The 20,635-nt window shown below is 43.1% G+C and overlaps 1 protein-coding gene across 1 annotated transcript; it reads right to left on the bottom strand.

Annotated features, from left to right (window-relative positions):
• Nucleotides 1-6,539: 6,539 nt before the first annotated feature.
• On the bottom strand, nucleotides 6,540-7,564 carry HSPB3 (heat shock protein family B (small) member 3). Its single transcript, XM_045022397.1, has one exon. It carries the CDS (start codon nucleotides 7,476-7,478, stop codon nucleotides 7,032-7,034), a length of 447 nt encoding a protein of 148 aa, XP_044878332.1. The 5' UTR covers nucleotides 7,479-7,564; the 3' UTR covers nucleotides 6,540-7,031.
• Between the last annotated feature and the right edge of the window lie 13,071 nt (nucleotides 7,565-20,635).

Here is a 20,635-nt window from a genome sequence, read left to right as displayed (position 1 = left end):
CAGAGACAGTAAACTCTCTTATTGCCAATGCTGTGGTCTAGTTACCCTGTGCCTTTGACTACTGGCCATGCCTTGGAACTCCATTTGTGGCTCTGGAGATGGAGGGCTGCAAAGTTTTTAATGCCACAGTTGCAGCCCATTTGCTACTTCTTTTCCAGTATGTATATTTGTGAAAGAGACAGCCTAAATTTAGCCTTTGGTGTTTGGTTATGTTGTGCAGTTAATAAGTTTATTTTGTAAAGGTTAATGAGAAATGAATAGCTTTGTCAAAACCCGGACCCAGGTCTCTTTGTAGATTTGTATGTTAAATATGACACGGAAACATCTAGATATTCCATTTTGTTATAGCAGCCAGCAGCTTATCAGCTTCTAGCCAACTTCCTGGAAAATATTATTATTATTATTCTAAATATTAATGTTGGTTTTGGTATTTCAGTTCCAATTTTAACTTGTACTGGAGAATAAGAAAAATCACACACCTTTTTAATGAAGGAGCTCCAGATTGTAACAGAAATATATAATGTAATAGAGTGAGCCTCTACATTAATTTATCTGTATGTATCTTTGTCTGTTTCTGAGCCCCCAGACATGCATTTGTATTCACAGGCGTGGATATTTTGGCCTGCATGAATCTGATTTCAGGATAGAGCCTTAGCGCATAAATTCATCAAGGCAGGGATTTTGTTATATTTGTCACTCGTAGAGTGTTGGTCACACTATCAGCACTTTAATAATATTAATATATTTATTTACAGAATAGATATGAGATAATATTAAAACTACATGAAGCTGCCACTTGCTGCAAGTATTGTAAATCATAGGATCATGTTTTTTTCAACAAGAGAATAAATGAAGTAAGGTACTTTTTTATTTATCAAACCACACTCTAGTCTCATGAATCATTGACTTTCCTGAATTTGTCAGCATAGCCATAGCGATAGCATTGTTACATATAGGTTAGACTTATGTAAATTTAAAGCCAACCTCAGTATACAAAAGCTGTGTCTGCACATACTTAATTCTTCATACTTCCAACCACTGTACTACCACAAGTGCAGTTCCACCATGGTAGCAACACTGGAAATTGGCACCAGAATTTTGACTACCACATCATCTATCCCTGCTCAGATAAGGTGAAGACAATACAATAGTTAAAACACTGGAGTCCTGTTTATTTTAGTGGTCCCAAAATTGCTATAACTGATAGAGCTATAAGATTAATAGTGCAATAGTGGGAAAACTGAAGGGAAAATCTGGGTGGAAAGTAAGCCAAAGAAAGTGGGTAAGTTATTTACTTTTAAATTGTGGTGTATTGAAGATTTAAACACTATGTAACATATTTTCAGCCCAAAAGTTTTAGTTAAAATGGTGCTACAGGGACACTGTTAACTTGAACTTTAAAAAATTGATTAATTAAATGAATCCAACATTTCTCAAAAAGCAGCCTTTAAATATTATGCCTTGACATCTTAAAAATCTTTTCCTACAATTGTAAGAGTTTTCTTCTTCCCCTGTTTTTGTTAGAAGGTTCTTTTAGGTGAACACGACAGCACAACCATCAAACATGCTCAGGCCCAACCCTCCTCCCCCGTTTTTCTCTTCCTGCACACTCCTGCCTGGTGCCTCTTCAGTGGTGGTTTGCAGAGCCTGGGGAAGGGCAGGCAGGATCATTGGAACAGTGAACTTGACTAAATACAAAGTGCTGCCAACTGGACAGTAAACAAATTGGAAAACGATAGACACATAGAATTATTCTGTAATTTCTCTCAGTTTCAGTCATTTTTAGAGTTTTCTTGCAGTAATGGTAAATACAAAATTTTCAGATGGAAATATGATTTTCAAGTTATCAATGTCCTTAAAGAAGACCCAATATAGGACTGAGACTCATCCCTACTGCTAGCATTGAAGTGCCAATGTGGTTGCTGCATTGAGAAGTGCTGTCCTTCAGGGGAAATGTTAAATGATGGGCCCATCTGTCTCCACAGGCGGGTGCCCAGGGGCATTGCATGGCCCTTTTAAAAGGGAGGAGAAAATAACCCGGGTGTGCAGTATGTTCATCAATATTCATTCTTTCTTTCACTAACTACCAAATCTTGCAGTCCTTATTCAGGCAAAAATCACATCAATGGGAATTTTTCCTGATTATGGACTAAGGTCTGCAAGTTTTGGCCTATTTAAACAGGAAATATGAGGAGCACAGTGCTCTCTTTTCAGATATCCAAGGCTGTGTCTGAACTATTCTTGAGTGGATAATGACTGTCACATTTGCCTGCGTTCATTGACTATGAGTATCCGATTGCATAAAGAGGCTGTGATACCCTGAATACAGCAGATACTATAAAACTAAATAAGTCTATGGAGGTTGAGGATGCTTAAGACCTTGTAGAACCATGCTCTTTATTTTTGTGCCCTTGCTCTTGGTTATTAATCCGAATTTGAGACTTCTGAAAGGCATTTTTAAAGTGCTTGGAATCACTTGGACACTGCTTGATCAATTACATACTTAATCCCTTCACCACTGGGAACTGACGAGGCTCAATAACAGCTGCTCTGCAGTTCATACAGCAGCATATATTCCTTATTCCTGGCCAGGCTTTTGTAGACAGCCAGTGTCAGAGTTCTTTATTTAATCATATCAGTGTGTCATAAATCTGCCTTGAGCTATGTCTGCTATGAAATTCTATGCAATTTATAAAATTATCACTGCCCATGAGCAATATTAATATCTCCCTTCATGTATCTCATATTCACATCTAATTGTATTAGAAAGGCAAACATTAGAAATAACATTCAAAATAAGTTAGTTCAGCCCCTTGGAAAGAATGTGCAACTGTTTTGCCAAATATCTTGAGGGAAAAGTCCATTAAAATAATTAATTCAAAAGCGTTTAATAAGCTATATGGCAAAAATGAATGAGACATTTCCCCTTGAATTATACTCAGTGCTACAATATAGACAATGAGTGTATTGTCTCTTGAGTAGATGATACATATTCTAGTATAGTCCCAAGTATGTATTTACTTGTTACATACACTTAGGTTCTGCTCCTGTGCCCATTGAAGTCAATAGCAAAGTTCTCACTGATTCGAGCTGTGCAGGATCAGACTCTTATACCGCACCCATCACTATAGCCTGTGAATGCACTTTAAGGGTCTAATTCCCCAACTACCGTCACTTTTACACTAGTATAATTCCACAGACTTCAGTGAGTTCACTTCTGATTTACATTGTTGTAAGCAGGTGGAGAATCAGGCCCTAGCTGTCTTAAGGGTGGGTCTTTTCACATTTCTGTGGCCAAATTCTCTGTCAAATTTTATGTTGTATGATTGTTTATATAAATACTTGTCTGCACATGAGTTATTCTGGAATAGATATTCCAGAATAACGGCAAGTGTGGACACTCTTATGCTGGATTTTTATTTGCTTTTTGGTGTTGGAGCCTTTACGGTTCACATTTTCAAGCTTTTCTCCACAACAGAAAGGGCCAGAAACTTTTTTTTTAAATGAAACCCAAGAATCTTTAAAATGAAAGCTCCAGGAATTGGTGGGCTAAAAACCCCACCAGATAGTATGAGACTTGTGACAAAATTATAAGACTTTGCAATGCTTGGCATGGAATGGACAATTAAGGACTCAGCATGTTAAAATGTAACGATCAACACTCCAGGTCAAATGCTCTAGTGCAGCCTCCATTGCTCTGGTCTCAGAGAACACAGAGAGAGTATTGTCATATTATGGTGTAGGAAGGAGTAGACCCACAGAAAGGCACATGTGGTTGCAGGAGAAATACAGTATGTGTTTTATTCACAGTAGCTCAGAGGCGAAACCTACTCACTACAGCACTACTTCTGGGTGTAGCAAGACCTACAACAATAACTCTTCCAGCAGTGTGAACTCCATTTGCTCAACACACTGGTTTCACACGAGTGTAACCTCACTGAATTTAGTGGAGTTACTTGTGACTTACAACATAAATGAGTTCAGAATCAGCCCCTTATGCTTTGGGAAAATCTAAAGCTGGGTGCAATAGCCGCACTCTTCTTGGCCAGCTCTTTTCATGTGTATACAAATTCAAGTCAAGCTGTCAGGGATTGTGGACTAATTATTTGCCAAATTTCCATTTGTTTAGTCAGAGCTTGATTTATTTATAAAATCAGCCATAGTTTTATGTTTGTATAACTTTTTTAAAATTGCCAAATCCATATTTTGTAAATCTCCTATTATCTCTAGATACATGAATGACTCCACTGTAATAATAGATAGGGCTGGACTTTTCATTTTAAACGATCTTATCTTACAAATTATTTGTAAAGTAAAATGAGCAATAGAAGAGTATTAAGGTTTTTTAAAATGGCACTAAAGCTGGTTACCTCTATAGATGGTCCTGAACCCACATCGCAATACATCTGATGGTGTAAAAACCATGGATCCAAACACATCTAAACCCAGATCTGCATCTAAAATTTGCTAATGGCCCTAACTTATATTATGCGCTCAGTGAAATCTCTGGATCTGAAAGATCCTGGAGTTTGAAGTGTTTGGAATCTGAATCTAGGCCTGAATTTTGTGACTGGAACCTCATTCTAATTTCCTCAACCTATGGATATAGAAAGGCAAACTTGGGGGCAAAGGAGAGGGTTGAGGGACTTTTATTTTATGTTTAAATCAGTTTGCTAGAAAACATTAGTGCCACACAAAAAGAGACCAATGTGTACACCAGTCAAGAAATAAATGTAGGCCCCTAACCTGCTATCCACTGTGATTGGGTGCAGCAGGGTGACTATATGCAGTGAATTGCAGGCTCTGGTCTTAATCCATCATTCCTTATGCAGAGCAAACTTGCTTTGAAATTGGTGTGAGTTTGGAGTGCAAAAAAAAATTTTTTTTAATTAAAAATGTAGTACACCTCTACCCTGATATAATGCGGTCATGGGGAGCCAAAAATCCCTACCACGTTATAGGTGAGACGCTGTTATATCGGGGTAGCGGTGGCAGGGCTGCAGAGGTGATTTAAAGAGCCCGGGGCTCTGGCCGTATGGAGCCCCAGGCCCTTTAAAGCGCTGCCCAAGCCCCACTGCTGCAACCCCGGGGTAGCGGCGGCAGGGCTCCAGCCGTGATTTAAAGGGCCCAGGGCTTCTCACAGCAGCCGGAGCCCCAGGCCTTTAAAGTGCTGCCCGAGCCCCGCTGCTGCAGCCCCGGGGTAGCGGCGGCAGGGCTCCAGCCGTGATTTAAAGGGCCCAGGGCTTCTCACAGCAGCCGGAGCCCTGGGCCCTTTAAAGTGCTGCCCGAGCCCCGCTGCTGCAGCCCCGGGGTAGCGGCGGCAGGGCTCCAGCGGTGATTTAAAGGGCCCAGGGCTTCTCACAGCAGCTGGAGCCCTGGACCCTTTAAAGCGCTGCCGGAGCCCTGTTATATCGTGTCGCGTTATAGCGGGGTAGAGGTGTATTTGGCCTATTCCGAACCAGTGGCTTTCAAATTTAATTGATCACGAATATAAACATTTCTACAGCATGCAGCACAAACACACAAGTCTAGTGCTTTCACTATAAACTAGAGGGCTCTCTTTTTGAGCCTGGGGTAGAAAAATTTTTGTTAATCTGACTTTTCCCTTGTGATTTAATATACTCAGAATTTTATTTGTATTTGATTTAGTTCAAAAATGTTTTTAATTTGTCTGAACAGCAGATGGCTATCAGCAAGAGTCTGTATTTAGCTTGGCACTTTCCACTCTGCATTCCTTTACTATTCATAGCCCAGCAGTCATACTTATCTTAAGTACACATAAAAGGAGGCAGTTTCTCTTGCAGCTGCAGTTCCCCTAGAATTTTTGTGTATTTACAGGGCCATTTGTAACAAGTCTTTTTGTAATGTTGAAGACCAATTGTTAGACATAGCAGGCAGAGTCCTGGCTAACCTTCGTTGCACAACTCCATTGAAATGAGTGGGATTGCTCTAGTATAATTGAGAGAAGAAAGCAGCCCTGTGTTCTTAGTTGGCCCTATCTTGCAATCAGGCATTTGAACCCCTATGCTGATTCAGAGCCAGTTTGGCTCTGTGGGCACAAGCATCTGCTGCCAGAGATCCAATTGCAGGATCAGGACCTTAAGTTCTAAAGAAAGTCACAGAAGAAAACGTTTACATGATTGTTAACACATTGTTTGTGTAAACTTGTTGGACTAAATTCATCCCTAGCATATTAATGCCTTTAAGTCAGGGGCAGCTACACAAGAATGACTTTGGGACTTTTGAGCTTTTATAAGTGAGCAATATTTTGTTTCTATTGTTGGCAGAAAGCCAGGATATTAAAACAAAATGAACTGTGATTAAAAACAAAGCATTTGAAAAATTTCCATCAAAATAAGTTGACTCAATGTTAGTAGAAAAATGGCACATTTTGAAACATTGCATTTAATGTTTATTCTGCTGTTCAATATTCCCTTAAGTACAATATATTTTTAAAGGGCAGACTCGCAAGCAATTTTTAGAAATAAATTTGAATTCAAAAAGTTTTTCCCCAAAATTATTTTGCAGAGCAAATGCATGCGGCTCATGCGTGCTTTGACATCTAAGAAATGTTGAAGTTAACATTATATAGTGATATAACTTATGAAAACATGGCATTTTTCTGTTATGTAAAATTAAAATTCCATAAAATGTCTGCTGCTTCTTTCATTATTTATCTCATGAATACATTTTACAAAGGTAACCCCTGTTTATTGGCATTTTTATACATGCTTTACACTTGGTACCTCATCAGAGAGCATTATATGAAATATTTTTCATTTTTTATGACTGCCATAAACTTTCTTTTGTCTAAAAAGCGTGGGTCTCCAGCACATATGCAGCTGAAGGAAAGTAGTCTTACATTTCACATCAAACAATAAAACTCAACATGCTGAAAATATATGCAAAGTTTTGTTCTTATCTCCATTGTAAATACAAACCAACAACTTCACATGCATGGCTACATTGCAAAGTATTGTTTGAGTTACATTAGGAATAATATTATCTCACCAATAACAATTAAAAAGATTTTAGTCCATTCCCTCTGAGCTCTTCATTTCAACAACCAAAATGCCATCATGGCAGAAGAGAGCAGACAAATCTTTTTTCTTGACTCCATTAGGTAATTTGTATTGTCTAACAAAGCTTCTGGATATGAAACCATGTTCGTCCATCCTAGGTCCATGCTGAGCTTTGATCAGGAGCCAGCCTTCGAAAGTTTGAATGATGATATCTTCAGGACGGAACTGCACAACATCCAGTAAGACCTGAAAGCTGGGTTTGCCTTCCTCGGTGCTGTCCTTCTCTGCTGTAGCTGTACTTTTTGTTGCATGTCGGCTTCTCACCTCAGCCTTGGATGGGCCTGGCAAAGCATATAAAGAGTGATCCAACTTGCACACTTCCAGATCTTGGACAGCAAACTGCTCCTGATAACGTACAGGAGTTTCCACCCAGTGTCTTGTAACTACTCCTTCCATTGCTGAGACAGAAATATGAGTTACTGCTTTCTGATAGCCAGTGAAAGCAGGGGAGTCACACTGGCATAGTGAGCGCTTTCCAGTTGCATGCCTACTCCCAGACTAGTTTATCAGTTGATGTAGCCTTTCATTTTTAGCACTGACAGAGCTTAACACTTAATTGGACATGATTCATGTCCATGAGACATGCCTCATCTTTTTATACATTGACAATAGAGCACTATTTATAGGGCATGTGTCTTCAGTTGCTTTGGCAGTTTTTATGCATACACTTAATAGTAAAAATGAAATTTTATTGCACTTTTTGTTCTTCGCACATTAACCTGTTTGTTGTTAAGAGGAAACAAGGTATTTTTAAAGGTTCTTTTATTTGTCTAGAAAGGAGTGTGATGTTATTTCTGTTTCTCAAGGGAAACTACTACAGTAACTGCAAAAGCTATATTTTTCCTCACTGAAATATAGAAATTATTTGGGGCAGGAGGACTCAAGTTGTTTGAGGATGTGAGAGAAGCAAATTTGGGGATGGTTTCACTAGAAAGTTATCAGGTGCCTCTAAAGCTATGGCAGAAGTTTTGCAGGGGCCAAACTCTGAGTTACTCGTGGGCTGTTAGCTGTCCCTTCCCCAACTCTAAGATAACTGTGATGCTGACTCAGCAGTTAGAGATCATGGTGGTATAGAGGGAGTGGTCACTGGCCAGTGTTTTGAGTCTGACAGTGGGCTGGAGTCTGTCTGTAATTAGAGACTGTAGCTCAGACTCAAGAGCCTGAATTAGCCCTGTAATCTCATAGTAAAACTGACAGTCGAAATAAATGGGTGTCCTGAGTGTTGGGGAAATTGCAAAAATGGCCAACCTGGTTCTTACTGACTCATAGACTTTAAGGCCCGAAGGGACTGATATGATCATCTAGTCTGACTTCCTGCACAACGCAGGCCACAGAACCTCTCCCACCCAGGGGCGGCTCCAGGCCCCAGCATGACAAGCGCGTGCTTGGGGCGGCATGCCGCGGAGGGCGCTCTGCCAGTTGCCGGGAGGGTCCGCTGGTCCCGCGGGTCCGGTGGAGCATCCGCAGGCACGCCTGCAGGAGGTCCACCGGAGCCGCGGGACCAGCGGACCCTCTGCAGGCACATCTGCGGGAGGTCCACCGGAGCCGCGGGACCGGCGACTGGCAGAGCGCCTCCCACGGCATGCCGCCGTGCTTGGGGCGGCGAAATAGCTAGAGCCGCTCCTGCTCCCACCCACTTCTGTAATAGACCCCTAACCTCTGGCTGAGTTACTGAAGTCCTCAAATCATAATTCAAAGAGGTCAAGCTACAGAGAAATTGCTATTTACACTATTTCAAACTGGCAAGTGACCTGCTGCTGAGAAAGGTGAAAAAACCCCAGGGTCTCAGCCAATCTGACCCAGGGGAAAATTCTTTCCTGACCCCAAATATGGTTATCAATTAGACCCTGAGCATGTGGGGAAGACCCACCAGCCAGACACCTGGGAAAGAATTCTCTGTAGTAACTCAGAGCCTTCTCCATGTAGTGTCCCATCATCAGGTGTTGGAGATGTTGGCTACTAGCCGTTGCCGATTGGCCACACACCATTGTAGGCCGTCTCTCATCACACTATCCCCTCCAGAAACATATCAAGCTCAGTCTTTAAACCAGTTAAGTTTTTTTGCCCTCACTGCTTCCCTTGGAAGGCTTTTCCAGAACTTCACTCCCCTCAGCCTTTGTTTGGTTAGGCTAAACATGCCAAACTCTTTGAGTCTCCTCTTATAAGGTAGGTTTTCCATTCATCCGATGATCCTAGGAGCCCTTCTCTGCACCTGTCCAGTTTGAATTCATCTTTCTTAAATATGTAGAGCCCTGCATAGATACACAATTCATATCCACAGATGTGGATATAAAGCAGATATTCGTGGAGCTGCAGGGTTCTAGCGACAGCGAGACCAGCAGGGCCATGGCCAGCGACTGGGCCTGGAACCACAGCAGCGAAAGCAGCAGCATATCAAGCTCCTGCTCACAGGAGCCAGTGCCCAGCCCGGGCAGCTCCTCCGGCATGGCTGTGCTGCCCCCAGCCCTGCCCACTGGCAGGCTCACTGGCAGCTGTCCCTGGTCGTGCTCGTGCTAGTGTGTGCAAGTGGCTCGCACGCTCCCAGATAGGAGTTTCTTCCACGCAGCAGTCTGCAACTCCTGTCCAGAGTTTGAGAGCCGCTTGCTCACAGTAGTGATAAGCGTGGTGCCTGCCCCAGTGAGCAGAGCTCCTCAATTACCATTTACCTCTATGTCCTTAATGACTTTCTCTTTCAAAATTTGTTCCAAAGACCTTGCATACAATTGAGGTCAAACTAACAGGCTCTTAGTTTCCCGGATCACATTTTACCTTTCTTAAAAATACATGCTATATTAGCAATTCTCCAGTCACAGGGGTACAACTCCTGAATTTACAGAATCATTAAAAATACTTGCTATTGCTATCCGTGCACGGAACAGCGCACGGATACACAGTTACCCTCCCACCAACAGCACAAGAAGAAGAACTCCACATGGACTCCTCCTGAGGGTCGAAATGACAGTCTGGACCTATACATTGAATGCTTCCGCCGACGTGCACAGGCAGAAATTGTGGAAAAACAACATCGCTTGCCTCACAACCTAAGTCGTGCAGAACGCAATGCCATCCACAGCCTCAGAAACCATCCTGACATTATAATCAAAGAGGCTGATAAAGGAGGTGCTGTTGTCATCATGAACAGGTCTGACTACCAAAAGGAGGCCGCCAGACAACTCTCCAATACTAAATTTTACAGGCTACTTCCCTCAGATCCCACTGAGGAATACACTAAGAAACTGCACCATCTACTCAGGACACTCCCTACACTAACACCAGAACTAATCAACATACCCTTAGAGCCCCGACCAGGGTTATTCTATCTACTACCCAAGATCCACAAACCCGGAAATCCTGGACGCCCCATCATCTCGGGCATTGGAACTCTCACTGAAGGACTGTCTGGATATGTAGACTCTCTACTCAGACCCTATGCTACCAGCACTCCCAGCTATCTCCGTGACACCACTGATTTCCTGAGGAAACTACAATGCATTGGTGACCTTCCAGAAAACACCATCCTGGCCACCATGGATGTAGAGGCTCTCTACACAAACATCCCGCATACTGATGGAATACAAGCTATCAGGAACAGTATCCCTGATGATGCCACAGCACACCTGGTTGCTGAGCTCTGTGGCTTTATCCTCACACACAACTATTTCAAATTTGCTGACAATATATATCTCCAGATCAGTGGCACCGCTATGGGCACCCGTATGGCCCCACAATATGCCAATATTTTTATGGCCGACCTGGAACAACGCTTCCTCAGCTCCCGTCCACTCACGCCCCTTCTCTACCTACGCTACATCGATGACATCTTCATCATCTGGACCCATGGGAAGGAGACTCTGGAAAAATTCCACCACGATTTCAACAGCTTCCACCCCTCCATCAACCTCAGCCTGGACCAATCTACACGGGAGGTCCACTTCCTAGACACCACAGTGCAAATAAGTGATGGTCACATCAACACCACCCTATACCGAAAACCTACCGACCGCTATGCCTACCTTCATGCCTCCAGCTTCCATCCCGGACACACCACAAGATCCATTGTCTACAGCCAAGCACTGAGGTACAACCGTATCTGCTCTAACCCCGCAGACAGAGACCAACACCTAGAAAATCTCCACCAAGCATTCTCAAGACTACAGTACCCACACGAGGAAATAAGGAAACAGATCAACAGAGCCAGACGTGTACCCAGAAGCCTCCTACTGGAAGACAAACCCAAGAAAGAAACCAACAGGACTCCACTGGCCATCACATACAGTCCCCAGCTAAAACCCCTACAACGCATCATCAGGGATCTACAACCCATCCTGGACAATGATCCCACACTTTCACAGGCCTTGGGTGGCAGACCAGTTCTCGCCCACAGACAACCTGCCAACCTGAAGCATATTCTCACCAGCAACTGCACACCGCACCATAGTAACTCTAGCTCAGGAACCAATCCATGCAACAAACCTCGATGCCAACTCTGCCCACATATCTACACCAGCAACACCATCACAGGACCAAACCAGATCAGCCACAACATCACCGGTTCATTCACCTGCACTTCCACCAATGTAATATATGCCATCATATGCCAGCAATGCCCCTCTGCTATGTACATCGGCCAAACTGGACAGTCTCTAAGGAAAAGGATAAATGGACACAAATCAGACATTAGGAATGGCAATATACAAAAACCTGTAGGAGAACACTTCAACCTCCCTGGCCACACTATAGCAGATCTTAAGGTGGCCATCCTACAGCAAAAAAACTTTAGGACCAGACTTCAAAGAGAAACTGCTGAGCTCCAGTTCATCTGCAAATTTGACACCATCAGCTCAGGACTAAACAAAGACTGTGAATGGCTTGCCAATTACAGAACCAGTTTCTCCTCCCTTGGTTTTCACACCTCAACTGCTAGAACAGGGCCTCATCCACCCTGATTGATTTAACCTCGTTATCTCTAGCTTGCTTCTTGCTTGCTTATATATACCTGCCCCAGGAAATTTCCACCACTTGCATCTGAAGAAGTGGGTATTCACCCACGAAAGCTCATGCTGCAAAACGTCTGTTAGTCTATAAGGTGCCACAGGATTCTTTGCTGCTTCTACAGAACCAGACTAACACGGCTACCCCTCTGATACTTGCTATTGGTCTTGCAATTTCATGTGCTAGTTCCTGTAATATTCTTGGATGGAGATTATTCAGGCCCTCTGATTTGGTCCCATTAAGCTGTTTGAGTTTGACTTCCACCTCAGATGTGGTAATTTCCACTTCCATACCCTCATTTCCATTAGCCATCCTGCCACTATCGCTAAGCTCCTCATTAACCTTATTAAAAAATGGAGGCAAAGTATTTGTTTAGGTGTTGGGCCATTCCTAGGTTATCTTTAATCTCCACTCCATCCTCAGTGCCTTATGACCTCCATGAGGTAGCTTCTTGGCAGAGTGCAACACTTCAGATGTGTTAAAGAGACTTTCAACTGTCAGAACTAAGGTTAGCCCCTTGGTCCCAGCAGCAGTGTAGCAAGGCCCCAGAGGGCCCATGTACAAGAATTCTAAAACTTGCTCCTCTCCAGTTCCCCCATAGCCCCATCCAGTGTTCCAGTTCCTCCCTAGCTGCCCTCCCACTCCACCCCCCTGGTCCCCCTACAGATCCTCAGCTCTCTCTGTATCCTCCTCATTCCCTCCAGTTCTGATCCAGGCTCCCCCCAGCACTCCTTCAACCTCACTCCAGCCTCGTTCAGTTCAGTCCTCAGCATCCCCGGCTCTGATCCAGTCACCCCATGCAGACCCGTCTAGTTCCCCTTCTGCCCCTCACGTCCCTGATCCCTTGCCCTTGGTCCCCTATAGCTCTGCTCTAACCCTCTTCCCCCATCCTCAACAGCGCTGACCCAGTCCCCCAGTTTCTATCTGGTTCTGCTTTAACCCCCTGCTCCCACCCTCAACTGCTGTGTAGGCCCCCATTCCTCCATCGCATCACTCCCCAGTTCCCCTCCATTCCCCCACACTATGCAAAGAGGCTGATGACTTTACCTTGCACTCTGTCTCTTGGTGGGGGGTGGAGGGAGGATGTGTTCCCCATATCTGGACCCCCTTGTGTGCAGGTGCTGCAATTTCCCCCACACCTTCTCTGCTCATCCTTCCCGGCTGCTCACACCTGGGGTGCCCCATCCCAGCCACCTCTGGACACTGCTTTCCCCCAGTGACCCCTCTCCGCTGTGGTGTGGTGGCATGCTTCAACTTCTGTTGGGCTGCTGGTGCCATGAGTGAGGATATGCGCCACGCGTGTGGCTAGATCTGAGTGCTCTTCACTATAACCTTGTGGGCCCTGGGGTGACTGCATCATTTGCACCATTGTAGCTATTCCTACTTTCTCTTCTTGGGCTTGCTGGCTTGGATCTGTGGCCTAGATCACAAGTGAATCTATGGACTGGGGCTGATAACCTTTCCAATCTCCCTGCTGCTCAGTGGCCTAAGGGAGGATAAGCCCTGAAAGATATTAGCAGTTTTCTTAATGAGCCCAAGGGGAAATATGCAGTTGATGTGAAAGAAAAAAGTCCAGATCTTTAAGTCATTAAGAAAAGTGTCCATGTATGTTTTTGCTGTCTGCTCAGGAAAATCTCTGTAGTGGAGTTTAGTAAGAGAAAGCAGTATAGACTCTGGAAACTGATGACTAAAGTGTTTGTTTCCTTGAATAGCAGTAATGCTGGGGATTATGAACTAAATGATACACTTAGTCTCCTTTTTTTGGCTTTTGTTCTGTGGAGTTCTCTTTGCCTTGTCTCTTCTTCTTTCCTCATAATGAAAACAGCAAGCAAGCCTGCATGTGATCTCTGAAAGTTAATGGACTGCAGAGACATCAAGAAACAAACATTCCTATTTCAACAGCTATCGCAAAAGAATCTGACCCTACCCCCACCACCTTTTTTTATATACAAGAAACCCTTGCAGATTATAAATATAAACTAACTGACTGCAGAGGAGAGGTTTTCTTAGTCATTATGCTTGCTGGGGTTGCTATTTTATTTTCAGAAAATGTGAAGCCTGATTTGCTTGTTAAGGAAATCGTTTAAAGGCTGGCCATTAATGGTTCAGGTTGATTTTGATCTATATTAACTCAGTTCAATGAATGCTTATGCCTACTGTGGGAAGGGAATGAGTATGCTTCTTTATTAAAAGTCTGGGTACTCTTTTGGAAAACTGCCCTTCACATAATGCTGTGTTTTTAGGATGTGATTCTAATTGTATGGCTTATGAGAACATTAGCAGAAGCCCCTGGAACCTCACCCATTATCCTCTAAACAGCTGTTTTCTGTTTTACAAACCAGTGACTCAACCAATGGAGGGATTTTAACCCTCGTGTGAGGTAATATACTTGGTTGGTTGTCCTTAACCAGACTGGACAGGTGTTATGTCTTCAAAAATCATTAAATCATTTAGATTTATTGTTCTCAAGTTTTATTATTCCTACTGGGTTCTATTCTCTGATAGTCTCGTTTAGCTCAAGTTAGTTTTGTGCTCGGTTCCTTAACCTGCTCTATATTGACACTCTGAGGCCCCCTCCCCCCTTTTTTTTTTTCTTTTTTTTTTAAAAAGCTACTAACATTTTCTGGCAAGAACGGGCTAACTCTAAGGAGATTCTTTCTTTGAGGCAACTTGGTAGATTGCTGAAGTTTTAATGAAAAAATGTCAGTACATACCCTGTAAGACACATTTATGTCTGTTTTTAACCACATAAAGTTCTGTTAGTCCCTAGTCTTTTAAATATCTCCTGTCAAACATACTGGGAACAACATGTATGGTCTAATTAGTGAGTGATGGTTTGAATTCCCTTCAAATACACAAATTAGGCAAGGCTATATAGGTGTTACTAGGATCACCCATCATGTTCCATAATAAGAGTCCGGCAGCCTATCTTGTCTACCCCTAACTTCTTTCTTCTCCACCTCCCATCTTGGTCTCTCCCACATCTTAGTTTCTTCTTTACGCTCTGTCCTCCATCCTAGGCCTCAGGAGCTCCCTCTTCCATACCTCTTGGTTGTTGTCAGCCAGGAAGCACACCTCACTTCTTGAGACTACACATTAAACTTGAAACACCAAGATCCCAGGAGCTTAGAATATATTTTCAGGTTTAAAAATAAGAAGCCTACCTGGAGCTGCAGATACAAGGGCTGTCAAAGTTTGATTTTTATTCTTCAGTGTTCAAAAAAACATGCTACATTTCAGCCCACTAGTGTAATTAAAGCTAATTGTTGGGTCTTTAAGCCAGTGGCAACCCTAAAACTGATTTTTACCTAGTAAGATGTCTCTGCTCTCTAGTGAGTGAGGCTGGTATTGCACACCTAGAGTGGTGATATGTAGCTTCATTTTCTTAAAAGAAAGGTATTTTAGAGGAGAATTTCAAAGAGCAGTTAGGTGCCTAATTCCCATTGAAAGTCAATGGGAGTTAAGTCCCTAAACTTCCATTTATGCTTTTGAAAATCTCCTTCATCACTCTACTTTAGTCTAAATATACATATGTCATCCAGGTTACAGCTCTATTGTGACACTATTAGGGTTGCCAACTTTCTAATCGCACAAAACCCAGCACTCTTGCCCCTTCCCTGAGGCCCTATCCCTTCCCCAAGACCCCGTACCCTTTGCTCACTCCATCCCCCCTCCCTCCATCACTCGCTCTCCCACACCCTCGCCACCAGGCTGGAGCTGGGGGTTGGGTGTGGAAGGGGGTGAGGGCTCCAGCTGGGGTGTGGGCTCTGGGGTGGTGCCAGGGATCAGGGGTTTGGAATGCAGGAGGGGGCTCCAGGTAGGGGGTAAGGGTGCAGGAGAGGGTGCAGGGTACAGGCTCTGTGAGGGAGTTAGGGTACAGGAGGGGGTTCCAACCTGAGTCAGAGGGTTGGGGTGCGGGAGGGGTTCTGGGAAAGAGTTGGGGTGCAGGAGGGGGCTCAGGGCTGTGGCAGGGGTTGGGGAGCAGGAGGAGGTGTGGGGTGCAGGCTCCAGGCTGGGGAAGGGTGTTGGGTGTGGGCTCTGGGAGGGAGTTAGGGTGCAGGAGGGGGTTCCAACCTGGGGCAAGGATTCAGGGTGCAGGCTCCAGCCGGGCAGCATTTACCTCAGGTGGCTCCTGGAAGTGGCTGGCATGTCCCTCCAGCTCCTAGGTGGAGGGGTCAGGGGGCTCTACATGCTGCGGTTCCCAGCTAATGGGAGCTGCAGAGCCAGCACCCCAGGTAGGGTACATGGAGCCCCTGTGGCTGCCCCTGCTTCTAGAAGCTGGACATGCCGGCCACTTCCAGGAACCACACAGAGGCAGGACAGGCAGGGAGCCTGTCTTAGCCCCACTGCACTGCTGACCGGACTTTTAGTTGAGAACCGGACTCCTAGAAACCCTGGACACGATGTATAATACTTGTATCTGTAGCAGAGTTTTCCAAGTACTTGGTATAAGGAAGTCTGAGCATTGAGGGTAAAAGTCAGCTGGTTTGGGGGTAGGCAGTGCTTAGCTTTTTGACTGATAACAAGAGTTATTCAAATGCTTATATCAGCAGTAACTGTCAAGAGGAAGACTGGCTGTCTGCAAACACCCCTTTTTTGGCATGATTGCATTTTGCAGACCTCAATGAGAGGGAGTGTTTGTGGAGAATAAAACTACTTTAATTGCAGTGAGTTAGCACTCCTGTTAAGGTAACAAAGCTCACAGCTTTTAATAGTATTATTTGTATTATGGTAACACCTAAAGGCCACAAATGAGATTGTGGCACCACTGTGCTAGGCAGTGTTACCAGTGTACCTACATAATAAGCGAAAGTACCTACCCTAAAGAGTTACAATCTAAATAGAAAAGACAGAGAGCAGAAGGGAAAATTGAAGCACAGAGAGGTGAAGTGACTTGCTCATGTTCACACAGCAGGTCAGTGGACAAGCCAGAAACAGAACCCAGGCTTTCTGTCCACCACTCCAAAGCCTTCACAAGTGTTTTCCTCAGCTCACAATTAAGCCCTAATTGATTATTCACTATAACGTCCCAGTGTGGTTTATGATGAAGTATTGTTATGCCCAACTGACAGAGGGGAGAAACAGAGACACAGAAATCAAGTGACTTGGGGAAGACCACACAGATACTCTGTGCAAAACGGGGATTAGAATTTGAGAGTTCCTCATTCCTCTCTTGTATTCAAACCATCACTGCCTCTTTGATAGCATATTTTTATATGGCTTAAATGATGTCATTCTAGGTTGGCTTTTTGTAAAACATATGACAGCATTTGGATTGGATTACAATTGCCAGACAACAGCAACAGCTGTAGAGTACTAAAATTATAGATAAGTGTGTTATGCTGACATCTAGTGTCTGAGGAAAAAAACCCAGCAGCAAATCAAGATTATTCTCTTCACAAGACATTTCTGTTGTGCATTATACATGTACAACAATAGGTAATATTAGAGTGAGGAAAAATATGTATAAGGAAAAGCAGAACAAGGCAAAATTACAAGGTTTCAGCTTGAAAATGGACCATTTTTTTCCCAAGTAAAACTAGGCTTCTTTCCAAGAAAAAACAAGTCTCTAGAGTATAGATGTGTTTTGTATTGAAATTACAAGGAAATTAGAGTTACATTAAATATTTGTTAGAAAAAGGAAAACTAGGCAAAATGTCAAGATTTCAACTTGAAAACGGGTCATTTTTCAAGCACAACCAGGCTTCTTTCCAAGCAAAGACGAGTTTCTAGAATAAAGATGTATTTTGTACTGAAATCATGGAGAAATGTGTATTTATATCACAATAGCTATCTTAATGAAACTGTAACTAAAGCAAAATTGGAAGGAGAAACAAGGAGAAAAAGCAAACAGTTTGCTGCAAAATTCCATGAAACAAAGATCATCTGTTTAGCACAGCTCTAAAAATATATTGGGTTAATATAGCACTTTGGATACCTAATTTTGCAAAGAAATATATACTTTAGTTGCTGCTGAAATGCAGGAACTATCAAAGTAACACTAGGAGACAAGTTAGGAGATAAAGTGAAGAATAACTTTCCCAATAAAACCTAAAAAGGATTAATTTAAATAGTGGAATGTAATTATCCAAAGTGGAATTTGGGCAGAATATTGGGTTTAATATGTTAATCTTACAAAAACTGGTATGGGATGGTCACCAGTGACCTCTGTTTTACATCTCACTGTTCCTTACCACCATGCACGGGCTGTAATCCAATACCAACTCAGAAGGGAAGCGTGGCACCTACTGAATCACAGCACTGCTGTCTACAGCACCCCAATGTTAACATGAAGTCTTTCATACTTATGTTGACTTATGTTTGGGAGGTCTAATACCAAAGTAATGCACAGCAGAACAAGACATCTTTTTGGGTGGAATTTTTGGGACCCAGCTGTGGAATGTAGAAGGGGAAAAACAGAAAACAGTAGTTACATATTTTTGAAAGCAAATAACATTTTTTTCTTAAAGCGTCTTATTTAAAAGGCTTTATTCTTTCAAGAGTCCGTCACTTTGAACAGCTGTAAATTGCCCATGTAGTTGGGTTGGAAAACGGAGTTAGGTCTAAACTCTGTTATTTCTGACCCCCATGTAATGTTGAAGAATTTCACAGTTTAATAACAATCTACTATCTCTGTCTAATCTGCCATAAACAGATACGGGGTGTTTTATTTTACAGGGAATAATGACCTCTTTCTTTTTTTAAATATATTTAAGTGTTTCATCCTGAGCACACAGCATGTACATTAGATGAAAGATCACATTGTAATCCTTTCTGTGGTGAGACTTCTCATGCTAATTTTGTTCTAAAGGCTTTTATGTATAGCACCAGGAATACGTGTTGTCAATGATTTTTAACTTGCTTGATGTGGTTCAGGGCAAACATGGATGGAGAAAGACAGTGGTGGTGCTAGCCCATTGGGGGCCCTAAGCAGGAATAATTTTTGCCCTCCCTCACAACACATAAGTGACTAGGGTGACCAGACAGCAAGTGTGAAATATTGGGACAGGGGGTGGGGGGTAATAGGAGCCTATATAAGAAAAAGCCCCCAAAATTGGGACTGTCCCTATAAAATCGGGACATCTGGTCACCCTATAAGTGACTAGGGGCTCACCTTGCTTAGTATGCTTACGCCTCTAGCGCTGGCTCTGGAGAAAGACTTAATCCAATTTGTGGAATAGTGAAACCCTGGAAGGGGCTGTGTCTGCATGACCTCTTGGTAAAGCTGCCCTTTGGGCTTCTGAGTGTGGGGACCACTAAATAATGTGAACTTTAATCTCAGTTTCAATGTTGAGGATGTAATTTCCTACCCCATTTCAGCATGAAGGTTATTAATATAAAGGAATCACAGATTTTCCGTCCCCCTCCCCCAAATATCAAAGGTTAAAACAAACAAAAGGAAGTGTTTCTTCACACAACACACAACCTGTGAAACTTTTTGCCAGAGGATGTTGTGAAGGCCAAGACTATAACAGTGTTCAAAAAAGAACTAGATAAATTCATGGAGGATAGGTCCATCAATTGCTATTAGCTGGGATGGGCAGGGATGGTATCCCTAGCCTCTGTTTGCCAGAAGCTGGGAATGGGCGAAAGGACATGGATCACTTGATGATTACCTGTTCTGTTCATTCCCTCTGGGGCACCTGCCATTGGCCACTGTCAGAAGACAAGATACTGGGCTAGATGGACCTTTGGTCTGACCCAGTATGGTCATTCCTATGTTATGTTATTTCTAGTTTTCCTTGTATCTTCCAAGGAATATCCCTTGGGACTGACAAAACCCATGACTACATGACTTTTGATTTGTAGGGGTGGGGTGGAGGGGCAGAGTAGAAGGTCAGAGGGGGCAACTGAGTCCAGTTGACACCCAAGGATGGAAGGGTAGTGTCTCTGATGGTGGCAAGCTTGCTCCAAGCCAGTTCCTCTACTGAGCAGCCAATATATCCACCAAAAATTGTCTCAGAGAATAACCCTTTAAAAATGACACTATATCATGGGTCTTTTTAACAGTATTTGATTTAACATGACTTATTTTCTGATTAACTTTAATTCTATTGCATGTGAGTGCATTTGTGCCTCACCTGGGATTTTGAACTAGCTTTGCTATTTTATTAAGAGCAATGGTTATCTGGCCATCTCTAACATGAGGAGGTACAACAGAGAGGAAATGAGCAATTAAAAGAGAATACTGTGCCAGAGGGTTTGAAAGCACTGTCCTGCTACTGAAAGGTAGAATCTAATATACTCTTGCTACACAAGCTCTTTTTTTCTCCAGTTAAAAATTAACCACCGTGTACTAAGAAAAATGCTAGGTTTCAGATTTTGTTCCTTCATTGAAGGTTTGTCTTGATATCTGACAGACATTACTTCAGCCAGTTAGGTTCAATAACGTTGGGTTTAGTTATTTGGGGCCTGATTCTTCTCATGTGAAAATAAAATGGGCATTTTGCTATTCAATAAGAGCCATAGACTAAGCACACATTACACTGGAACAGCAAGTTGGGTTTGAATGCTTTGTTAAAGTGATGGAAGTATTGAAATTCTTGTACTCTGGCATTTGG

The sequence above is a fragment of the Mauremys mutica genome, chromosome 6 (genome assembly GCF_020497125.1).
Source record: "Mauremys mutica isolate MM-2020 ecotype Southern chromosome 6, ASM2049712v1, whole genome shotgun sequence".
NCBI lineage: Eukaryota > Metazoa > Chordata > Testudines > Geoemydidae > Mauremys > Mauremys mutica.
This window is presented reverse-complemented; position numbering and strand designations above follow the sequence as displayed.

Excerpts from the sequence above, each read along its gene's own strand:
- HSPB3 (XM_045022397.1), bottom strand. The coding sequence starts at position 7,478 with ATGGAAGGAGTAGTTACAAGACACTGGGTGGAAACTCCTGTACGTTAT.